Consider the following 18,519-nt stretch of genomic DNA (forward strand, 5'->3'; position numbering starts at 1 on the left):
GCGGCGTGAAAGCGGCAGACGTCATCGGCGGCGTGAAAGCGGCAGACGTCATCGGCGGCGTGAAAACGGCAGACGTCATCGGCGGCGTGAAAACGGCAGACGTCATCGGCGGCGTGAAAGCGGCAGACGTCATCAACGGCGTGATTGTTGCAGATGTCATCGGCGGCGTGAAAGCGGCAGATGACGCCGGGCGAGGAGCAGCAAATGCTGGCCGAGGAATAGCGGATGCCGGCGGTGACGAAGCCCGGCGTGGTGCTGCTCTTGGCGGCGTTGGAACCGTGCGTAGTGCCGGCGTTGGAGCTCGGCGTGGAGCCGGCGTTGGGGCTCGGCGTGGAGCCGGCGTTGGGGCTCGGCGTGGAGCCGGCGTTGGGGCTCGGCGTGGAGCCGGCGTTGGGGCTCGGCGTGGAGCCGGCGTTGGGGCTCGGCGTGGAGCCGGCGTTGGGGCTCGGCGTGGAGCCGGCGTTGGGGCTCGGCGTGGAGCCGGCGTTGGGGCTAGGCGTGGAGCCGGCGTTGGAGCTGTGCGAAAGCCCGCTAGGGACGTAGATGTCTCCGTGGAAGGAGACGCTGGCGGGGATGACAGCGGTGTGTGCCTGGCTGCACCGCAGTGTATAGTGGGCCCCCCTCCACTAGGTGGCTGCCAGACACCGTTCACACATGCGGGAAAACGTGCCTGCTCGTCGGAGTCCCCCGGTGCGAAAACCAGGGACGGGCGGGAGGGGACCAGGAGGAGGGACGAAGACACGTCCCGTGCCGAGTCCCAGCAGGAGGACAAAAGCGACCTCACTGTGGGCTCCACTGGAGCTCTCGGCGAACCAAAAAAGAGAGCGGGAGCTGGCAAAAAGAGCAGCCGGGGAGCAGCCGCTGGAAGCTGCGTAGGAGCAGGGAGAAGCAGCTCAGCAGACGACGGGAAGGATGGCGGCGGCGGACGTGCCGGTCGGAGAGCCGCAGTCGGCGACGGAGCCGCAGGAGCCGCGAGACGTGAAGGAGGAGGCGGGCGCGCCGGTCGGTGAGCCGTAGCCGGCAGCGTTGCCGAGAGGAAGGATGGCGGCGGAGGACGCGCCGGTCGGAGAGCCGTAGCCGGTAGCGTTGCCGCGGGAGCCGCGAGGCATGCAGGAAGTGGCGGACGTGCTGGTCGGAGAGCCGTAGCCAGCCGTTGAGCCGAGAGGAAAGATGGCGGCGGGGGACGCGCCGGTCGGAGAGCCGAAGCCGGTGGCGTTGCCGCGGGGAGAGGGTCCGCGTCTGTAGGCTGGGACCGCACAAACCTGGCCTTCAAGTCCTCCAGGAATTGTGCGGTCCAGAACGTCGGCTGAGGATTGCCGACAGGGATTCTCGCGAGGTCACAATTTTCTGGCTCGAAGTTACTGTTGGGATGTCGCATGGCTGCAGTTGTGTGACCTCAAGTATGCAAAAATCCAGGAGAGCAGAAAGCCGGTAAGATGATTTTAATTTCATCAAAGTAAAAGATATAAACAGAAAGCAGTCTTGCATGGAGATGTTCCCAACATGGTTTTAACTTCGAGCACTGAGGAGTGCTCGAGTGAAACATAAATAGACCTATGTTGATTGACAGCAGCTGAGGACCGCTGCCAATCAACGGCGAGTGTGACAAAAACAGTGCTCAGCGGAGTAAACAGGAAGTATGACAAAATAAGAGCACTGAACAGGAAATAAAGTACAAAACACGAAAAACTATCAGAAAGTAAGTGACAGATCGTTACACCGTCTTTTTTAACTGATGGATGGATTTTAAGAAATAATGAGTAAACCAGTCATAATATGAATCAAGCAGTCTTTTTGAGAGCCAACAACAATTACGTTAGGAAAAAAATGATCACAGACCTTATACCTTATACCATGAATTGATATACGTGGACCCCGGCTTAAACAAGTTGAACAACTTATTCGGGTGTAACCATTTAATGGTCACTTGTACGGAATATGTACTGAACTGTGCAATCTACTAATAAAAGTTTCAATCAATCAATATTTTTGAACCCGAACACAAAGAGGACGAGCAATATGTTTTAGAAGCCGATTGAAACGCTATAGCATCCACAGCATTGCGAGGTGCTAAACATACAAATTAACCATAATAAAACAAACACCTACTGTTTTATTTCCACTCTAGCTGGGATGCCAACCGACGGGACGCTCACATAATTCCGTTTGGATGAAGATTCAATCACAATCCTTTTGAAGGGCTAAGAAAAGTTACTGTAACTCGTATCTTGTTGTGTATTTTTTGCCAACTCGTAATAGTAAAAGTCAACCAGCCTGTCGGTCCATGGCCACATTTGTCTACTATCAGGTGAGAGATGGATGAATCATAGTCTAATAAAAGTTTCCATCTATCAATCAATCAATATTTTTGAACCCGAACACAAAGAGGACAAGCGATACGTTGTAGAAGCCGATTGAAACACAATAGCATCCGCAGCATTGCGAGGTGCTAAACATACAAATTAACCATAATAAAACAAACACCTACTGTTTTATTTCCACTCTAGCTGGGATGCCAACCGACGGGACGCTCACATAATTCCGTTTGGATGAAGATTCAATGACAATCCTTTTGAAGGGCTAAGAAAAGTTGCTGTAACTCGTATCTTGTTGTGTATTTTTTGCCAACTCGTAATAGTAAAAGTCAACCAGCCTGTCGGTCCATGGCCACATTTGTCTACTATCAGGTGAGATATGGATGAATCATAGTCTAATAAAAGTTTCAATCAATCAATATTTTTGAACCCGAACACAAAGAGGACGAGCAATACGTTGTAGAAGCCGATTGAAACACTATAGCATCCGCAGCATCGCGAGGAGCTAAACATACAAATTAACCATAATAAAATAAACACCTACTGTTTTATTTCCACTCTAGCTGGAATGCCAACCGACGGGACGCTCACATAGATCCGTTTGGATGAAGATTCAATCACAATCCTTTTGAAGGGCTAAGAAAAGTTACTGTAACTCGTATCTTGTTGTGTATTTTCTGCCAACTCGTAATAGTAAAAGTCAACCAGCCTGTCGGTCCATGGCCACATTTGTCTACTATCAGGTGAGAGATGGATGAATCATAGTCTAATAAAAGTTTCAATCAATCAATATTTTTGAACCCGAACACAAAAAGGACGTGCGATACGTTGTAGAAGCCGATTGAAACACTATAGCATCCGCAGCATTGCGAGGTGCTAAACATACAAATTAACCATAATAAAAAAAACACCTACTGTTTTATTTCCACTCTAGCTGGGATGCCAACCGACGGGACGCTCACATATTTCCGTTTGGATGAAGATTCAATCACAATCCTTTTGAAGGGCTAAGAAACGTTGCTGTAACTCATATCTTGTTGTGTATTTTTTGCCAACTTGTAATAGTAAAAGTCAACCAGCCTGTCGGTCCATTACCACATTTGTCTACTATCAGGTGAGAGATGGATGAATCATAGTCTAATAAAAGTTTCAATCAATCAATCAATCAATATTTTTGAACCCGAACACAAAGAGAACGAGCAATATGTTTTAGAAGCCGATTGAAACACTATAGCATCCGCAGCATTGCGAGGTGCTAAACATACAAATTAACCATAAAATAACAAACACCTACTGTTTTATTTCCACTCTAGCTGGGATGCCAACCGACGGGACGCTCACATAATTCCGTTTGGATGAAGATTCAATCACAATCCTTTTGAAGGGCTAAGAAAAGTTGCTGTACCTCGTATCTTGTTGTGTATTTTTTGCCACCTCGTAATAGTAAAAGTCAACCAGCCTGTCGGTCCATGGCCACATTTGTCTACTATCAGGTGAGAGATGGATGAATCATAGTCTAATAAAAGTTTCAATCAATCAATATTTTGGAACCCGAACACAAAGAGGACGAGCAATATGTTTCAGAAGCCGATTGAAACACTATAGCATCTGCAGCATTGCGAGGTGCTAAACATACAAATTAACCATAATAAAACAAACACCAACTGTTTTATTTCCACTCTAGCTGGGATGCAAACCGACGGGACGCTCACATAATTCCGTTTGGATGAAGATTCAATCACAATCCTTTTGAAGGGCTAAGAAAAGTTGCTGTAACTCGTATCTTGTTGTGTATTTTTTGCCAACTCGTAATAGTAAAAGTCAACCAGCCTGTCGGTCCATGGCCACATTTGTCTACTATCAGGTGAGAGATGGATGAATCATAGTCTAAAATGTACTTACATCAAGTTTGAGAAGAAGCAGAAGCAGCCGCCAGTTTAATGTGTCAACAATATAGCAGTGTGAGCTAGTAGTTAGCTCACTGCTATCAATGGGCCACTAAAAATAGTATGTCTGCATTGGTGTTTATAATAACAATATTACTTGTATCTGGTTAATAATCAGGTCATGACATGTAAATAGAATATTGTTCATGCTTTCCGGATGGTTTTGGAGAGAGTTTAATGAGCGCAACAGAGGACCCTCGATAGGTTGACTTAAATGTTGGCGATTTATTCATGATATCGAATCCATAAAAAAGACATGCATACGTGTTCATGTCTTACATAAGGATTGTGAATAATAAACCGCATATCTCTTTTAAATGTTTGCCTTTTTCCAGTACGACTGATCCGACAACATGTTCAGAAAACAGAAGTGTTACTCCAGTGACGTAGAATGTACGAAAATGACCGAAGGTGTTCGAAGTGCAATATAAAATAAAATGTTCAGCACAATCCCATTCAAGAGCAGATAAACATTACAGGGAGACAGAACAGGATCACTGACGGGTCTGCAAACTTCCGACACCCCTTAAAAAAAGGTGAAAAACAGGCAATTTGCCATGGGGGAGTGAGAAGAAAAAAAAAAAAAAAAAAAATTATATACTAATATTTTATATATACACTATATCCATCCATCCATTTTATACCGCTAATTCCCCTTTAGGGTTGCGGGGGGCGCTGTTTTCTATCTCAGCTACAATCGGGCGGAAGGCGGTGTACACCCTGGACAAGTTGCCACCTCATCGCAGGGCCATATACTGTATATACTATATCAATACACTACATATATTAAATACTGGGCTTCACGGTGGAAGAGGGGTTAGTGCGTCTGCCTCACAATACGAAGGCCCTGCAGTCCTGGGTTCAATCCCAGGCTCGGGATCTTTCTGTGTGGAGTTTGCATGTGGGTTCCCTCCGGATACGCCGGCTTCCTCCCACCTCCAAAGACATGCACCTGGGGATAGGTTGATTGGCAACACTAAATTGGCCCTAGTGTGTGAATGTGAGTGTGAATGTTGTCTGTCTATCTGTGTTGGCCCTGCGATGAGGTGGCGACTTGTCCAGGGTGTACCCGGCCTTCTGCCCGATTGTAGCTGAGATAGGATATTAAATACTAAGCCTGGACCCCTGGAGAGGGGGTCCAGACTGAGGCTGAGGAAAATAAACTTCATAGCCATAGCACACATAATCAGACTCAGAATCAGACATACTTTATTAATCCCCTAAGGGAAATACAAATTTTCAGCACAATCCCATTCAAGGTCAGACAAACATTACAGGGAGACAGAACAGGATTGCTGACGGGTCTGCCAACTTCCGGCGCCCCTTACAAAAAAGGTGAGATACAGGTAAACAATTGGGGGGATTGGGAGAAAAAAAATAAAAGATTAAAATAAAATAAAAAATCGGTCTAATCCTGGGCCCCTGGAGAGGGGGTCCAGACTGAGGCCAAGGGGAAAAAATAACTATTAGCCATAGTACACATCCCTCTTACATGTGTGTAAGAGGGAAACATCAAAAATCAAAGAACGAAAAGGTCATTAAAGACATTAAAGTAACGGAGCTGATGCAACCAGACACTTCTACATACAGCTATGAATAAAAAGTAAAAGAAACATATACACTGTGGTGGCCTCTGCAGTGTTCCACATCATCGTCTGCTGGGGTGAGAAGAGCATGGCCAGAGACAGGAGCATACCCAACAAAGCCAACAAGAGAGCCGACTCCACCCTCGGCCGCCTAGTAACTCTCGGCCAGTGTCCAGTCTGCATGGATGAGCAAGGATATGTCCAAGAAGACTGAGGTGTCCGATACCTGCTCATTCAGCAAAGACCCTGTGAAGCTTGTTTGACCCGGCGCTCAGTGCCAGCTCCGCAGCCCTGTCCTCCCTCATCCACATCTCCTCCAGTCTCTCTAAACGGACTCTGTTGTGGCAGAGACCCAGCAGCTGGTGTCCATGGCCAAAAGGCTCCCGAGAGGCAGATCCAGAAGTTCACAAAAAAGCACCACAGAAGTCATGAAAGTGAATTATATTTATATAGCGCTTTTTCTCTAGTGACTCAAAGCGCTTTGCATAGTGAAACCCAATATCTAAGTTAGATTTAAACCAGTGTGGGTTGCACTGGGAGCAGGTGGTAAAGTGTCTTGCCCAAGGACACAACGGCAGTGACTAGGATGGCGGAAGCGGTGATCGAACCTAGAACCCTAAAGTTGCTGGCACGGCCACTCTACCAACCGAGCAATACCGCCCCAAAGTGCAAAGGCAAAAAAAAAAACGCACAAAAAACAAATGGAAAAAATATGGGAAACATCGGAAACACAAAAGGATGTTACAAGAGCAGAGAGCTCCTGCCACCAGCAGCCACTACAGCGGCTTCATCTTGGGGGGGAAAAAATTGTGGCATTTTGTGACATTTTAGACGATATTTTCACATACGGTACTTTGCGGATTGTAAATACAATCGAATATGGTTTAATGCAGTGGTTCTCAAATGGGGGTACGCGTGCCCCTGGGGGTACATGAAGGTATGCCAAGGGGTATGTGAGATTTTTTTTAAATACCATATTTCCTTGAATTGCCGCCGGGGCACTAATTAATCCAAAACCTATTCTCACCCCTGCGCTTACCAAAGGCATGTGGTAAAAGTAAGCATGCGCTAATTATTTTAAAACCTCTTCTCACTCCGGCACTTACCAAAGGTATGCAGTCAAAATTTTTGTGTGATGTAATCTTGGACCTTAAATCCTACTGAATAGCTCTTAATGTTCTTCCCTTTATGCAATTTGAAATCAGCCTCCTCCATTTTGAAAATTATGACAGGGGGCAGTGTCACTCGTGATGTCACGAGTTTGACCAGGCGGTAATACTAAACATGCGCTAATTATTTTTGGAAGCGAGTTTGACCCGGCAGTAATTCAAGGCAGGCGCATACTATATGCCCTGCGGCAATTCAGGGAAATACGGTATTCTAAAAAATAGCAACAATTCAAAAATCCGTTATAAATATATTTATTGAATAATACTTCAACAAAATATGAATGTAAGTTCATAAAGTGTGAGAAGAAATGCAACAATGCAATATTCAGTGTTGACAGCTAGATTTTTTGTGGACATGTTCCATAAATATTGATGTTAAAGATTTCTTTTTTTGTGAAGAAATGTTTAGAATTAAGTTCATGAATCCAGATGGATCTCTATTACAATCCCCAAAGAGGGCACTTTAAGTTGATGATTACTTCTATGTGTAGAAATTGTATTTACAATTTAATCTCTTGGTTATTTTTCAACAAGTTTTTAGTTATTTATATACCTTTTTTTCCCAAATAGTTCCAGAAAAACCACTACAAATGAGCAATATTTTGCACTGTTATACAATTTAATAAATCAGAAACTGATGACGTAGTGCTGTAATTTAATTCTTTATCTCTTTTTTTCAACCAAAAATGCTTTGCTATGATTAGGGGGTACTTGAATTAAAAACATGTTCACAGGGGGTACACCACTGAAAAAAGGTTGAGAACCACTGGTTTAATGGATACCGTAAAACACAATTAAGAATATTAAGTCAACTTGTTTTTTCCACTCCATGGACTGGTACTTAAACAAAATCAATCAATCAATCAGTGTTTACTTATATCGCCCTAAATCACTAGTGTCTCAAAGGGCTGCACAAACCACAACAACATCCCCGGTAGAACCCACATAAGGGCAAGGAAAACTCACACCCAGTGGGACGTCGGTGACAATGATGACCAAGTGGGACGTCGGTGAAAATGATGACTATGAGAACCTTGGAGAGGACGAAAGCAATGGATGTCGAGCGGGTCTAACATAATACTGTGAAAGTTCAATCCATAATGGAAGAAAAAAACAGCAAATAGGGTTATGCGATGGGCCGGTGTTCTGTCGAAATGAGCTACCCGTCAAAATAAGACCTCTAACGCTACCGAGCATGCGCATCAGCGCTGAACGTTTTCTCGAATTGAAATACCCATTGAAGTCACCCGCTAGAGCTGGCCTGGGCAATTATTTTGACTCGGGGGCCAAATTTAGAGAAAAAAAACGTATCCGGGGGCCGGTATATCTATTTGTAGGAACACTAATACAAAACCTCACAATAATGTCTGATTGAATGCTAAAAACATGACAGACCGCCTTAAAAAAATTTAATGGAATTTTACACTTTTCTATTAATGCTAAAACACTGAATATTGACAACATATGAACGTCACCCCCCCCCCCCTCTCTCGATTGACATATTTTACAATCCAGTGAAACGCAACAAAAATGCAACAAACAGCGAGATATGAAGGCGAAGGGTAAAAAGAACCCCACGTACAATCTGATATATCTGATACATCACTAAGCTTTAGAACTTTGTTGTAAAAATCTGTCCATGACACCCTCATTTCAGGCTGGCCACTCTGAAAACACTCTGTGGAAACGCTCACCATCATCGTCTGAGCTGCTGTAACGTATATTACCATAGTAACTAATTACCATTGAAACTAGTATATAGAGCAAAAGCACAGATTCCAACCATTGAAATACTTTGTATAGTTCAAGACTTACGGTCATTTCAAAACATCACTGGACATCATAATGGCAGCTTCACTTTCCATCTTAAAGATCTAAAACAATTATTTGGGAATGCCCGGCGGGCGAGATTGAAAAGCTTAACGGGCCGCATGTGGCCCCCGGGCCTTACTTTGCCCAGGTCTGCGCTAGAGAATGAAGAGTGCTTGAAACTCTACTACCTTGTGTAGAAAAAAAAAAAAGAGTTGACTTTGTTACTGTTGGAACAAGTAAAGTCATTCTTTTAAAGCAGTTTTCTTCCCCAGTGTCTTCTGACCAGTAAGCATGTAGACAACCACAGCATGAGGAAGTTCCCATTGATTATCAATGGACAGTAAGCATGTAGACCAGGGGCGTCAAACGGTTTGTTTTACTTGGGCCGCGAGATGAATTTGCTTAGTGTAAAAATGAGCTGGAGTTTTTCAATGAAAGAAACTGCCGTGCTAAATGTGTCCACTTGATGTCGCAATAGCAATTCTGTTGGCCAAGCTAAGTGTTTGTAAAAAAAGTAAAGCATTGTGGCAACTCGTCCCCCTGGATCCAATTGAAACGTAAAACCTGTCGTTTTACGTCTTCAGCTTCAAACAACATGTGGCCCAAAATGTGGAGAGTGTAGCTCAACTCTCTTGAATTGTTTCTACCTACATTTCTATTGGTTTGAGTCTGCACAGGGTTATTACAGTGACATGACAAATGAGGTATGTAATACCTGTTTTTTTACATTTTTTTTATTTTTTCTGTCTTGCATCTGGTGAGGGCGGTCACATTTTTTCCCGCTCCCTCTCCTCCCAGCTTGCTCCCTTTGTTTTTGTCTGGTCTGAACTTTTTTGAAACCTCTTTTTTGCGCTGTCCTCAAAACTAAACATCAGGCATGGACTCTCGACGCAATTGCTACGATTTGACTCCCTCGAACGGCTTTGAAGGTGTGAAAACAGGACCAGGCTGTTCTGAAAAACACCCCCGAGGAAAACTCTATAAATATAGACACTTTTGACCTCCCTCCCTCCTCAACGGCACCTGGAGTCGAACTTTTGCCGATCGGCCTCAGTCTAAAAAACATCATCACACACAAGACAATTGGGCATAAACGCACAGCCCCCACCCCCACCCCACGCCTTCACTACCGCTTTTTCCCCTTGGGGTGACGGTTGGATGGCAGCGCTTCAAAGCAGCAGTCGCCTTCCAGGGCCCCTACTCCCCGCCCCTCTGTTGCGAGTTTGATTAAATGTAACGTGTTTATGTGTGCATTGCACAATGTTTTTTTCCCCACTCCAGACTAGGCCCCCCTTTAGGAGCCCAGTCTAGATTGTATTTTTTACTCACCTTCTTCCACAGCGTTTTACCTTTTCCCACCATTTACGGGGCGCCTCGTGGTGACCAACCAGCGTTCTTGCTCTGTAACCCTGCACACTGTTTGTTTGTCTAATCTTGAATGGGTATGTGCTGTAAACACAAAAATTGTTGTACTTGTTGCAATGACAATAAAGACCTACCTACCTACCTACCTACCTACCTACCTACCTACCTGTAGAAGAGTTTTTATCCATCCATCCATCAATTTTCTACTGCTTGTCCCATTTGGGGTTTTGGGGGGTGCCAGAGCCTGTCTCAGCTGCATTTGGGCAGAAGGCGGCGTACACCCTGGACAAGTCACTACGTCATTGCAGGACCAACACATATAGACAGACAACAGTCAAACTCAAATTCACACACTAGGGCCAATTTAGTGTTGCCAATCAACCTATGGAGGTACGAGGATATTTATTTTGTTCAATCCCAGATAGGCTGTGACTTAAAATTTAATGGCTTTGAAGATACACCGACAAAAAGTCTAAGTATGTGTCCTTTGTTGTGTTGTTGAAACTGCACCATTTTTTTCCTCAGCATTTCTGACCAACTTAATGTTTTGTCAAGAGTATTAGTGATTTGTACATTTTCAGAATGTGCTTGTTCTGTTTTTAGCCAAAGTAAAACAAAGAAAACAATCTGATGTTTTCTTTATTTTTAAGTTATCCTGCCTGAGAATAGATTTTCCTCCATCTTGACAGCTCTGACGTAGACAATTGTGAGGAAATAGCAATTTCAGTGAAAACCAAAGGTTGCGTGAGCACCAAAGACAATAAGAGTCATACCAGACCGACACTTCTGCAGAAGGAGCATTATTTGATGGCTAAATATGCCTGTCCGAATGTGCTTGTGACCCTTAGGTCGCATGATTGTATCGCTACCATTAATTGATTAACGTTGACCCTGACTTAAACAAGTTGAAAAAATTTTTCTGATGTAACCATTTAGTGGTCAATTGTACGGAATATGTACTCTACTGTAGGAATGGGTCCGGCAACACTGATGAATCGGCGCATGCGTCAAGCTCATGGAGCAAAACCCTGTGTCGGTGCGTGTACCGCTTTAAGAAAGACCGATACGAGAACTGTGTCAGACTGACGCCTGCGCGCCAAACTGTGTTTACAAGGAAGCGCATCTGTCAACGAGAATCTGCTGCCAACAGAACAGAACAGAATAGCACTTAATTTCCTCTGCACTCCCGCCTCCTCTGTGCCCTGTTTGCGGGGTCTTTTCTACAGCCAGAGAAATAATAACTAAGAAGAGAAATCGTCAAAAAAAAATTTTTTTTAAACAAAAGTGTAAAAAAAAAAAAAAAAAAAAATTCCCAGTCCACAAGCATCCTCATTCACAACACGTTCTCTTACATTTCCATGTTATGATACATGTTCACATTATTGACTGTATCTAAAAAAGATAAAAATATATTTTTATTTAAATGAAGATATGAAATAATCCTAAATGAAATACAACGACTTGGTTTATAATATTGTATATATTAGGTCATAAAATCAATGTCAGTTGAGTCGGTCCATAGGTTGCCTGTAGGGATTTTTAATGTCCAGCAGATGTCAGTATTTAGTGACACAGTATCAATACAGTTTTGCAATGTGTCGAAACGCTTCATGACGCCTCATCAACCCATCACTCACTACTGTACTGAGAAATCTACTTATAAAAGTTTCAATCAATGATAGCGAAGACTATAATTTAAGATGCAGAAGGTAGCAAGAGACATATGTGTGAGATATTTAATACATCCATCCATCCATCCATTTTCTACCGCTTATTCCCTTTTGGGGTCGCGGGGGGCGCTGGCGCCTATCTCAGCTACAATCGGGCGGAAGGCGGGGTACACCCTGGACAAGTCGCCACCTCATCACAGGGCCATATTTAATACAAACAAAGACAAAAATACTAAGACGTGTAGCGAGGTGAGGGCCAAACAAACACTAATGAATTCGGGAATGCACAAAAAGCTAAAACTATGCAAAAAAAACTTACTTGGAAACCGCAGAAAAGGGAAAAGCGTCGAACAGCATCCATACAATAATAATCGACCAACAAAGACCGCCGCACCAGCTGGACTCAAATAGTGACGACAAAACTCAAAACAGGTGCACTGGGAGACAATTATAAAGCTGCTGCAGGCCACTCAAAAAGAACGTGAACTACAAAATAAGTGTGCAAGACAGGAACTCAACGTTAAACATGGTAAAACACTAACAAACTCAAAATAAGGCACCACAGTGCTACTTCTATTTCATACAAATAACTACTGTATTTTCAGGTCTATAGAGCGCACCGGATATAAGCCACAACCACAAAAATTTTAAGAAAAAAATATTTCTCCATATGTTAGCTGCACCGGACTATAAGCCACAGATATATACATTGTAAAGTGAGATATTTACACATAAATACTCTGTAAATGTTTAATCACATGTCTTAATTGTTCCCAAACGGTGTCTGTAACACGGCAGTAAAACGGCTGATCTGTGACGACCCGGACACATGGTGATGTGGTGCTCGTTCTCCCAGGAATGCAGACGGGCTTCGGACCCAGCGTGAAGGTAGGAATAAATGGTTTATTTAAAAAAAAAAAATCAGACCTTAACAAAGTAAAACGTGCTCGAAGCACTGAAGGCAAAAAACAAAGGGGAGCTAGCAAGTAAAAGAGCCTAGCGGGGAAACGAGCAGGTACTGAGCCGGGATCAAAAGTCGTCATCTGTTGCGTATTGCAAATTAGGAAGCAAGACCAAGTGAGGCCAGGGCAAAGACTAAAACGCCCTCTGATCGGTGCCCGGATAACAGGCGAGTGTCCCGAACACTAACCAGACGCAGCTGAGCGCAATCTGCAGTCATGGCAAGAGAAACAAACAAACTAAGAGGTGCATAAACAGGAACTTATCGGAGTCCAACACTAACAGAAAAACACAAATGACCCGAAAAACCCAAACAGAATTTGATCCGTGCAAACAAAACAGGAGTCATTGTCATGGACCCACTAGCTGCGGAAGCTAGCTCTCCAAACAGCTAAACAGACTCAATAACTCCACAGTGACGTTTGTTCTAGTTATACCGTAAAACTCACAAACGTTGCTTGGAGTGATGAAAGAAGACTCCATATGTGTAGCTAGCAGCACCCGTAAATGGAAGGACACCGGCAGTGAGCAAACTTGATGCTGAGTGCCAAGCAGGGAGGATAATGGGTCTCATTTTTATAGTTTTTGGTATGACTTGGCTGGGGTTTGAATTCACGACCTACCGATCTCAGGGCTGACACTAGGCTGACACTAGACCACCATGAATTGATTAACGTGGATCAACTTAAACAAGTTGAGGAACTTATTCGGGTGTTGCCATTTAGTGGTCAATTGTACGGAATATGTACTGCACTTTGCAATCTACTAATAAAAGTATCAATCTAAAACAACTCAGTAGGTCTGCGATACTATGCTAGTACCGGTGTACCACCTAGTGGTACACTACTTGTACCATTAGGCCACTGATACCACTGGTACACTTTGTTTTTAAATGATATTGTTGTGTATTTTATTCATCTTTCATTTACTTGCGACCTAATATTGTCTGTTTATTACCATGTGTAGAAATATACTAAACCACTGCTCCATACGCCTTCAACCTAATTTGTATAAACTAACATGAGCTGTGAAATTCATTGGAAACACAAACCACACCCTTCTACAAGAACCAATAGTTCCAGGAACTAGAGGTTACAGGAACCTAAAATTCCAGAACTTTTGGTGGAAAATCGCTCAACTTAAGGTTGTTTTACTGTTTTTAAAGGACAATAAAGACACACCAGCAGTGTTTTGGTGACTTTTATTGTGTTATGAGATACGATATCATTGACTATGACTGTGGGCCTTCTTGAGACATCAAATATGCGTCTTTTCACAGAGGGATTTTCTATTTTGTGGTGAAGGACTCGAAGCACAACTGAGTGAGGCAGGCGACCAGGCTGACGTATTCCCGGAAGTCCACACTGTTGTCTTTGTTGGCGTCCAGGTCCTTGAAGATGCGATCGATGGCCGCCTTGTCGTTGGATTTCTACAGCGGACACGCGGACTGGCTTTAGTTTCAGGGCGATTTCCCGTGCGGAGAGGTCACTCACCGACAGCGGCCCCCCGAACTCCTTCTGGAGCAGTTCCTTCAGCTCTCCTCTGTTCAGAGTGTTCTTGTCGCCCTCCTTGCCGGCGTACTTCTGGAAGCAGTCGATGAGGAGAGCCATGGCTTGCTGGATCTGAGACATAATGGCTGCGGAGAAAAAGAGGAACAGAAGATAAAACGTTCACAAACCAGTCTTTGACGAGGCTGTAAAGCAGTGGTTTTTAACTTTTTTTCAGTGATGTGAATTTTTTTTTTAATTCAAGTACCCCCTTGTCAGAGCAAAACATTTTTGGTTGAAAAAAAAGAGATCAAGAAGTAAATTACAGCACTATGTCATCAGTTTCTGATTTATTAAATTGTATAACAGTGCAAAATATCGCTCATTTGTAGTGGTCTTTCTTGAACTATTTGGAACAAAAAATATATAAAAATATCAAAAACTTGTTGAAAATAAACAAGTGATCAAATTATAAATAAAGATTTCTACACATAGAAGTAAATCAACTTAAAGTGCCCTCTTTGGGGATTGTAATAGATATCCATCTGGATTCATGAACTTAATTCTAAACATTTCTTCCCAAAAAAAAAAGAACATGTCCACAAAAATTCTAGCTGTCAACACTGAATATTGCATTGTTGCATTTCTTTTCACACTTTATGGACTTACATTCATTTTTTGTTGAACTATTATTCAATAATATATTTATAAAGGATTTTTGAATCGTTGCTAGTTTTTTAAATATTTAAAAAAAAAATCTCACGTACCCCTTGGCATACCTTCAAGTACCCCCAGGGGTACGCGTACCCCCATTTGAGAACCACTGCTGTAAAGGAGCCATATCCCTGTGCTATGTCTTCCTCTAGAGGCCGAGCCCCGCCTGTGCAGGTTTAATGGAGCACTGTGCCAGTGGGATCATGAGGTCAAAAACTGGCAGGAGACCAAAAAGCCTTGAGTGTTTACAAAGGAAGACTGTCAGACGAGAACCACACTGCATAGTTTTAACATATAATACTCTTTTTGTGTGATACTGTTTTTTTTTGGCCGAGTCAGAACATTGTTTTTTTCCACAAGTGACGCAGGCCAACACCATGGCGACAGCTTTGTTACGCCCTATCCTGTCAAAAATGGAGCGAAGAAGCAAGTTTATAAAGGGATAATAAAAAAAGGGTTGACGCTACATGTGTTTAAAAAGTGTTTTGAGCGTGTTGCATTCATGCAACCTTTCTAATGACTGGCGCCATGGCAGCTGCTCATTAAGTAAACAAGCAATCCAGATAGAGATGATGCAGAATGAAAGCACGTAGGTTTGAACTTTCTTCACAATACGGGAGTTTGTCGCTTAAAAACAGTAAAGTCAGACATGAGGAAGCTCTGGTAATAAAAAGTGGAATTTCCTTGCTTTCCTACTCACCTGATTGGTTGTTTTTCTCGACACAGGAGCGTGGAGAGGAGCTGAAGAGTGGGAGCGCGGCCGAAGTGATGAGGAAGTGGATGCAAAGAGGCTTTATACTTCCACCACACCCTTCATCCCTCCCTCACCCCTGATGCTCCTTTCATCCTCCTCCTCCTCCTCCTTCCTGCTCTCCTCTTTCACTCCAGAGGAAGAAAAAAAGAGAAAAAGAACACAACTTACGTAACGTTGCAAATAAAATATCAACAAGTGGCGCGGAAGTTCCAAAGTCTGGGTTTGATTGTGTCTTTTTGCTCCATTATTAAGTCACTTTTTTTTTTTTGCCAAAGAAAAATAACAGTCTCTGTGCTTCTGCCAGTGAAGCCAACACAGCTACGCACTTTGTTTCCTTTCCCTTCTCTTGTCTCTGGCATTTTTTGTGGTGGAGGCTGTGACTCACACACACACACACACACACACACACACACACACACACACACACACACACACACACACACACACACACACACACACACACACACACACACACACACACAGTTCTGTAGTAACACAATGTTTGTGTCTTCGTCAACGAAACAACGACTCCTGTGACTAAAACTCTGTCGCAACCACAATAATGCACAATCCCATCTCAAATTAACTTCCACCAAAGTCCCGAGGACAAGCGGAGAATTTAATCAGCGCAAAAAAGAGAGGAATTTTCCACTCCTTTGGCCAAACATACACTCTTAAAACTAGATTGCAAAAGGAGTGCACTGACACACAAAAACAATTGGATTGAGGACTAATAGACTCAAGAACTCCTTTGTCCCACACGCCATTAGACTGTACAACTCCTCTCTGGGACGGGGGACGGGGGGTATTAGGATGACAGGGGATGCAAAACATTAACAGTGCAATACGTTTTTTCGTAACATGGTCACTACTGCCTACTTTGTTTTGTTATATTCTTATTTTACTGTTATATTGTTATTCCCATTGTTTTTATTCTTTTTGTAATATTTCTCTATTTTGTTTCCTTTTAAACCCCCATTATTTACTTTTAAATTTTTTCTTTAAATTGATCTCAACTCTGTACACTGCTGCTGGAATTTTAATTTTCCTGAAGGAACTCTCCTGAAGGAATCAATAAAGTACTATCTATCTATCTATCCATCTATACCACCGAGATCTCATAAAAGTCCACTAATATTAGCAAAAAAAAAAAAAAAAAAAAAAAAAAAAAAAATATATATATATATATATATATATATATATATATATATATATATATATATATATTGAATTGCATGTAAAATGTTCTATACAAGGACAGCACCGTGGTACAGAGGTTAGTGCGTGTGCCTCACAATACGAAGGTACTGGGTCCATCCTGGGCTTGGTATCTTTCTGTGTGGAGTTTGCATGTTCTCCACCTCCAAAAACATGCACCTGGGTATAGATTGATTGGCAACAATAAATTGGCCCTAGTTTGTGAATGTTGTCTGTCTATCTGTGTTGGCCCTGCGATGAGGTGGTGACTTGTCCAGGATGTACCCCGCCTTCCGTGTTCCGGGCATGACGTTAAAGGCCTACTAAAATGAGATTTTCTTATTTAAAAACGGGGATAGCAGGTCCATTTTATGTGTCATACTTGATCATTTTGCCATATTGCCATATTTTTGCTGAAAGGATTTAGTAGAGAACATAGACGATAAAGTTTGCAACTTTTGGTCGCTAATAAAAAAAGCCTTGCCTTTACCAGAAGTAGCAGACGATGTGCGCGTGACGTCACGGGTTGTAGGGCTCCTCACATCCTCACATTGTTTACAATCATAGCCACCAGCAGCTAGAGCTATTCGGACCGAGAAAGCGACAGTTTCCCCATTAATTTGAGCGACGATGAAAGATTCAAGGATGAGGACGTTTAGAGTGAAGTACTAGGAAAAAATAAGAAAAAGGCAACGGCTCCAGGCGGCGTTTCAGATGTAATTAGACACATTTACTAGGATAATTCTGGAAGAGCCCTTATCTGCTTATTGTTTTAATAGTGTTTTTGTCACGATCCGCTATGCGGATCGTTTATTGTTTTGTCGTCTATATGTACTTTTGTGTAATGTTTAGTTCTGGACTCGGCCCATTCCTTGCGTTTGAGCACTTCCTCGTTTGTTTTAATCACCATGGCAGCGTAATGTGCTCCTCCTCACGGGCTCCTGTCACACACCTGTTTCTGATTATTATTTGTGTATTCAAGCCCACCTGATTCCTCAGTTCGTCCTCGGCTCATTGTTTGCTGAATGCAACAGTCACGTAAGTTCCCATGTTTTAGAGATTCCTTTGTGCTAAGGGGGTGATCAAGGGTGATGGGTCAAATGCAGAGAATAATTTTGCCACATCTAGTATGTGTGTGACAATCATTGGTACTTTAACTTTAAAATGTGTCTATCGAAAGGGGATGTGACGTTCTTATGTCATCAATATTCAGTGTTTTATCCTTCATAGAAAAAATTAAAATTCCATTACGTTTTTAAGGCGGTCTGTCATAACGATTTTAGCATTCAATCAGACATTATTGTGAGGTTTTGTATTAGTCTTCATAAAAATAGATATACCGGCCCCCAGACACATTTTTTTCTCTAAATGTGGCCCCCCGAGTCAAAATAATTGCCCAGGACTGGCCTAGTATCTGACAGCCCCCTAGCCAGGGATACGGCGAAGACCTCAACGGCGGAGCAGGCGGAAGACGGTAGATTTAAGAACTAACACAACGGCTGCGATGGCGGAAGAAGGTGGATGAAGGCTGCAGCAGAAAAGGT

At 43.0% G+C, this 18,519-nt stretch overlaps 2 protein-coding genes across 2 annotated transcripts in view; both read right to left on the reverse strand.

Annotated features, from left to right (window-relative positions):
• The window catches only part of snx27a (sorting nexin 27a), a 48,062-nt gene extending 35,815 nt beyond the window's left edge, over positions 1 to 12,247 (reverse strand). Inside the window, exon 1 of the mRNA XM_061897427.1 lies at positions 12,183 to 12,247. Within this exon, the coding sequence (XP_061753411.1) occupies positions 12,183 to 12,220 (38 nt within the window). The 5' untranslated portion in view covers positions 12,221 to 12,247. The remainder of the gene's footprint in view (positions 1 to 12,182) is intronic.
• A 1,762-nt stretch (positions 12,248 to 14,009) lies between these two features.
• Positions 14,010 to 15,888, reverse strand: LOC133551098 (ictacalcin-like). The gene is made up of 3 exons (XM_061897430.1): positions 15,725 to 15,888; positions 14,317 to 14,459; positions 14,010 to 14,252 (listed from the first exon to the last, which is right to left on the reverse strand). Exons 2-3 carry the CDS (start codon positions 14,452 to 14,454, stop codon positions 14,112 to 14,114), a joined length of 279 nt encoding a protein of 92 aa, XP_061753414.1. The 5' UTR covers positions 14,455 to 14,459; positions 15,725 to 15,888; the 3' UTR covers positions 14,010 to 14,111.
• Positions 15,889 to 18,519: the final 2,631 nt, after the last annotated feature.

This window comes from Nerophis ophidion, linkage group LG04 (assembly GCF_033978795.1).
Source record: "Nerophis ophidion isolate RoL-2023_Sa linkage group LG04, RoL_Noph_v1.0, whole genome shotgun sequence".
Lineage (NCBI taxonomy): Eukaryota > Metazoa > Chordata > Actinopteri > Syngnathiformes > Syngnathidae > Nerophis > Nerophis ophidion.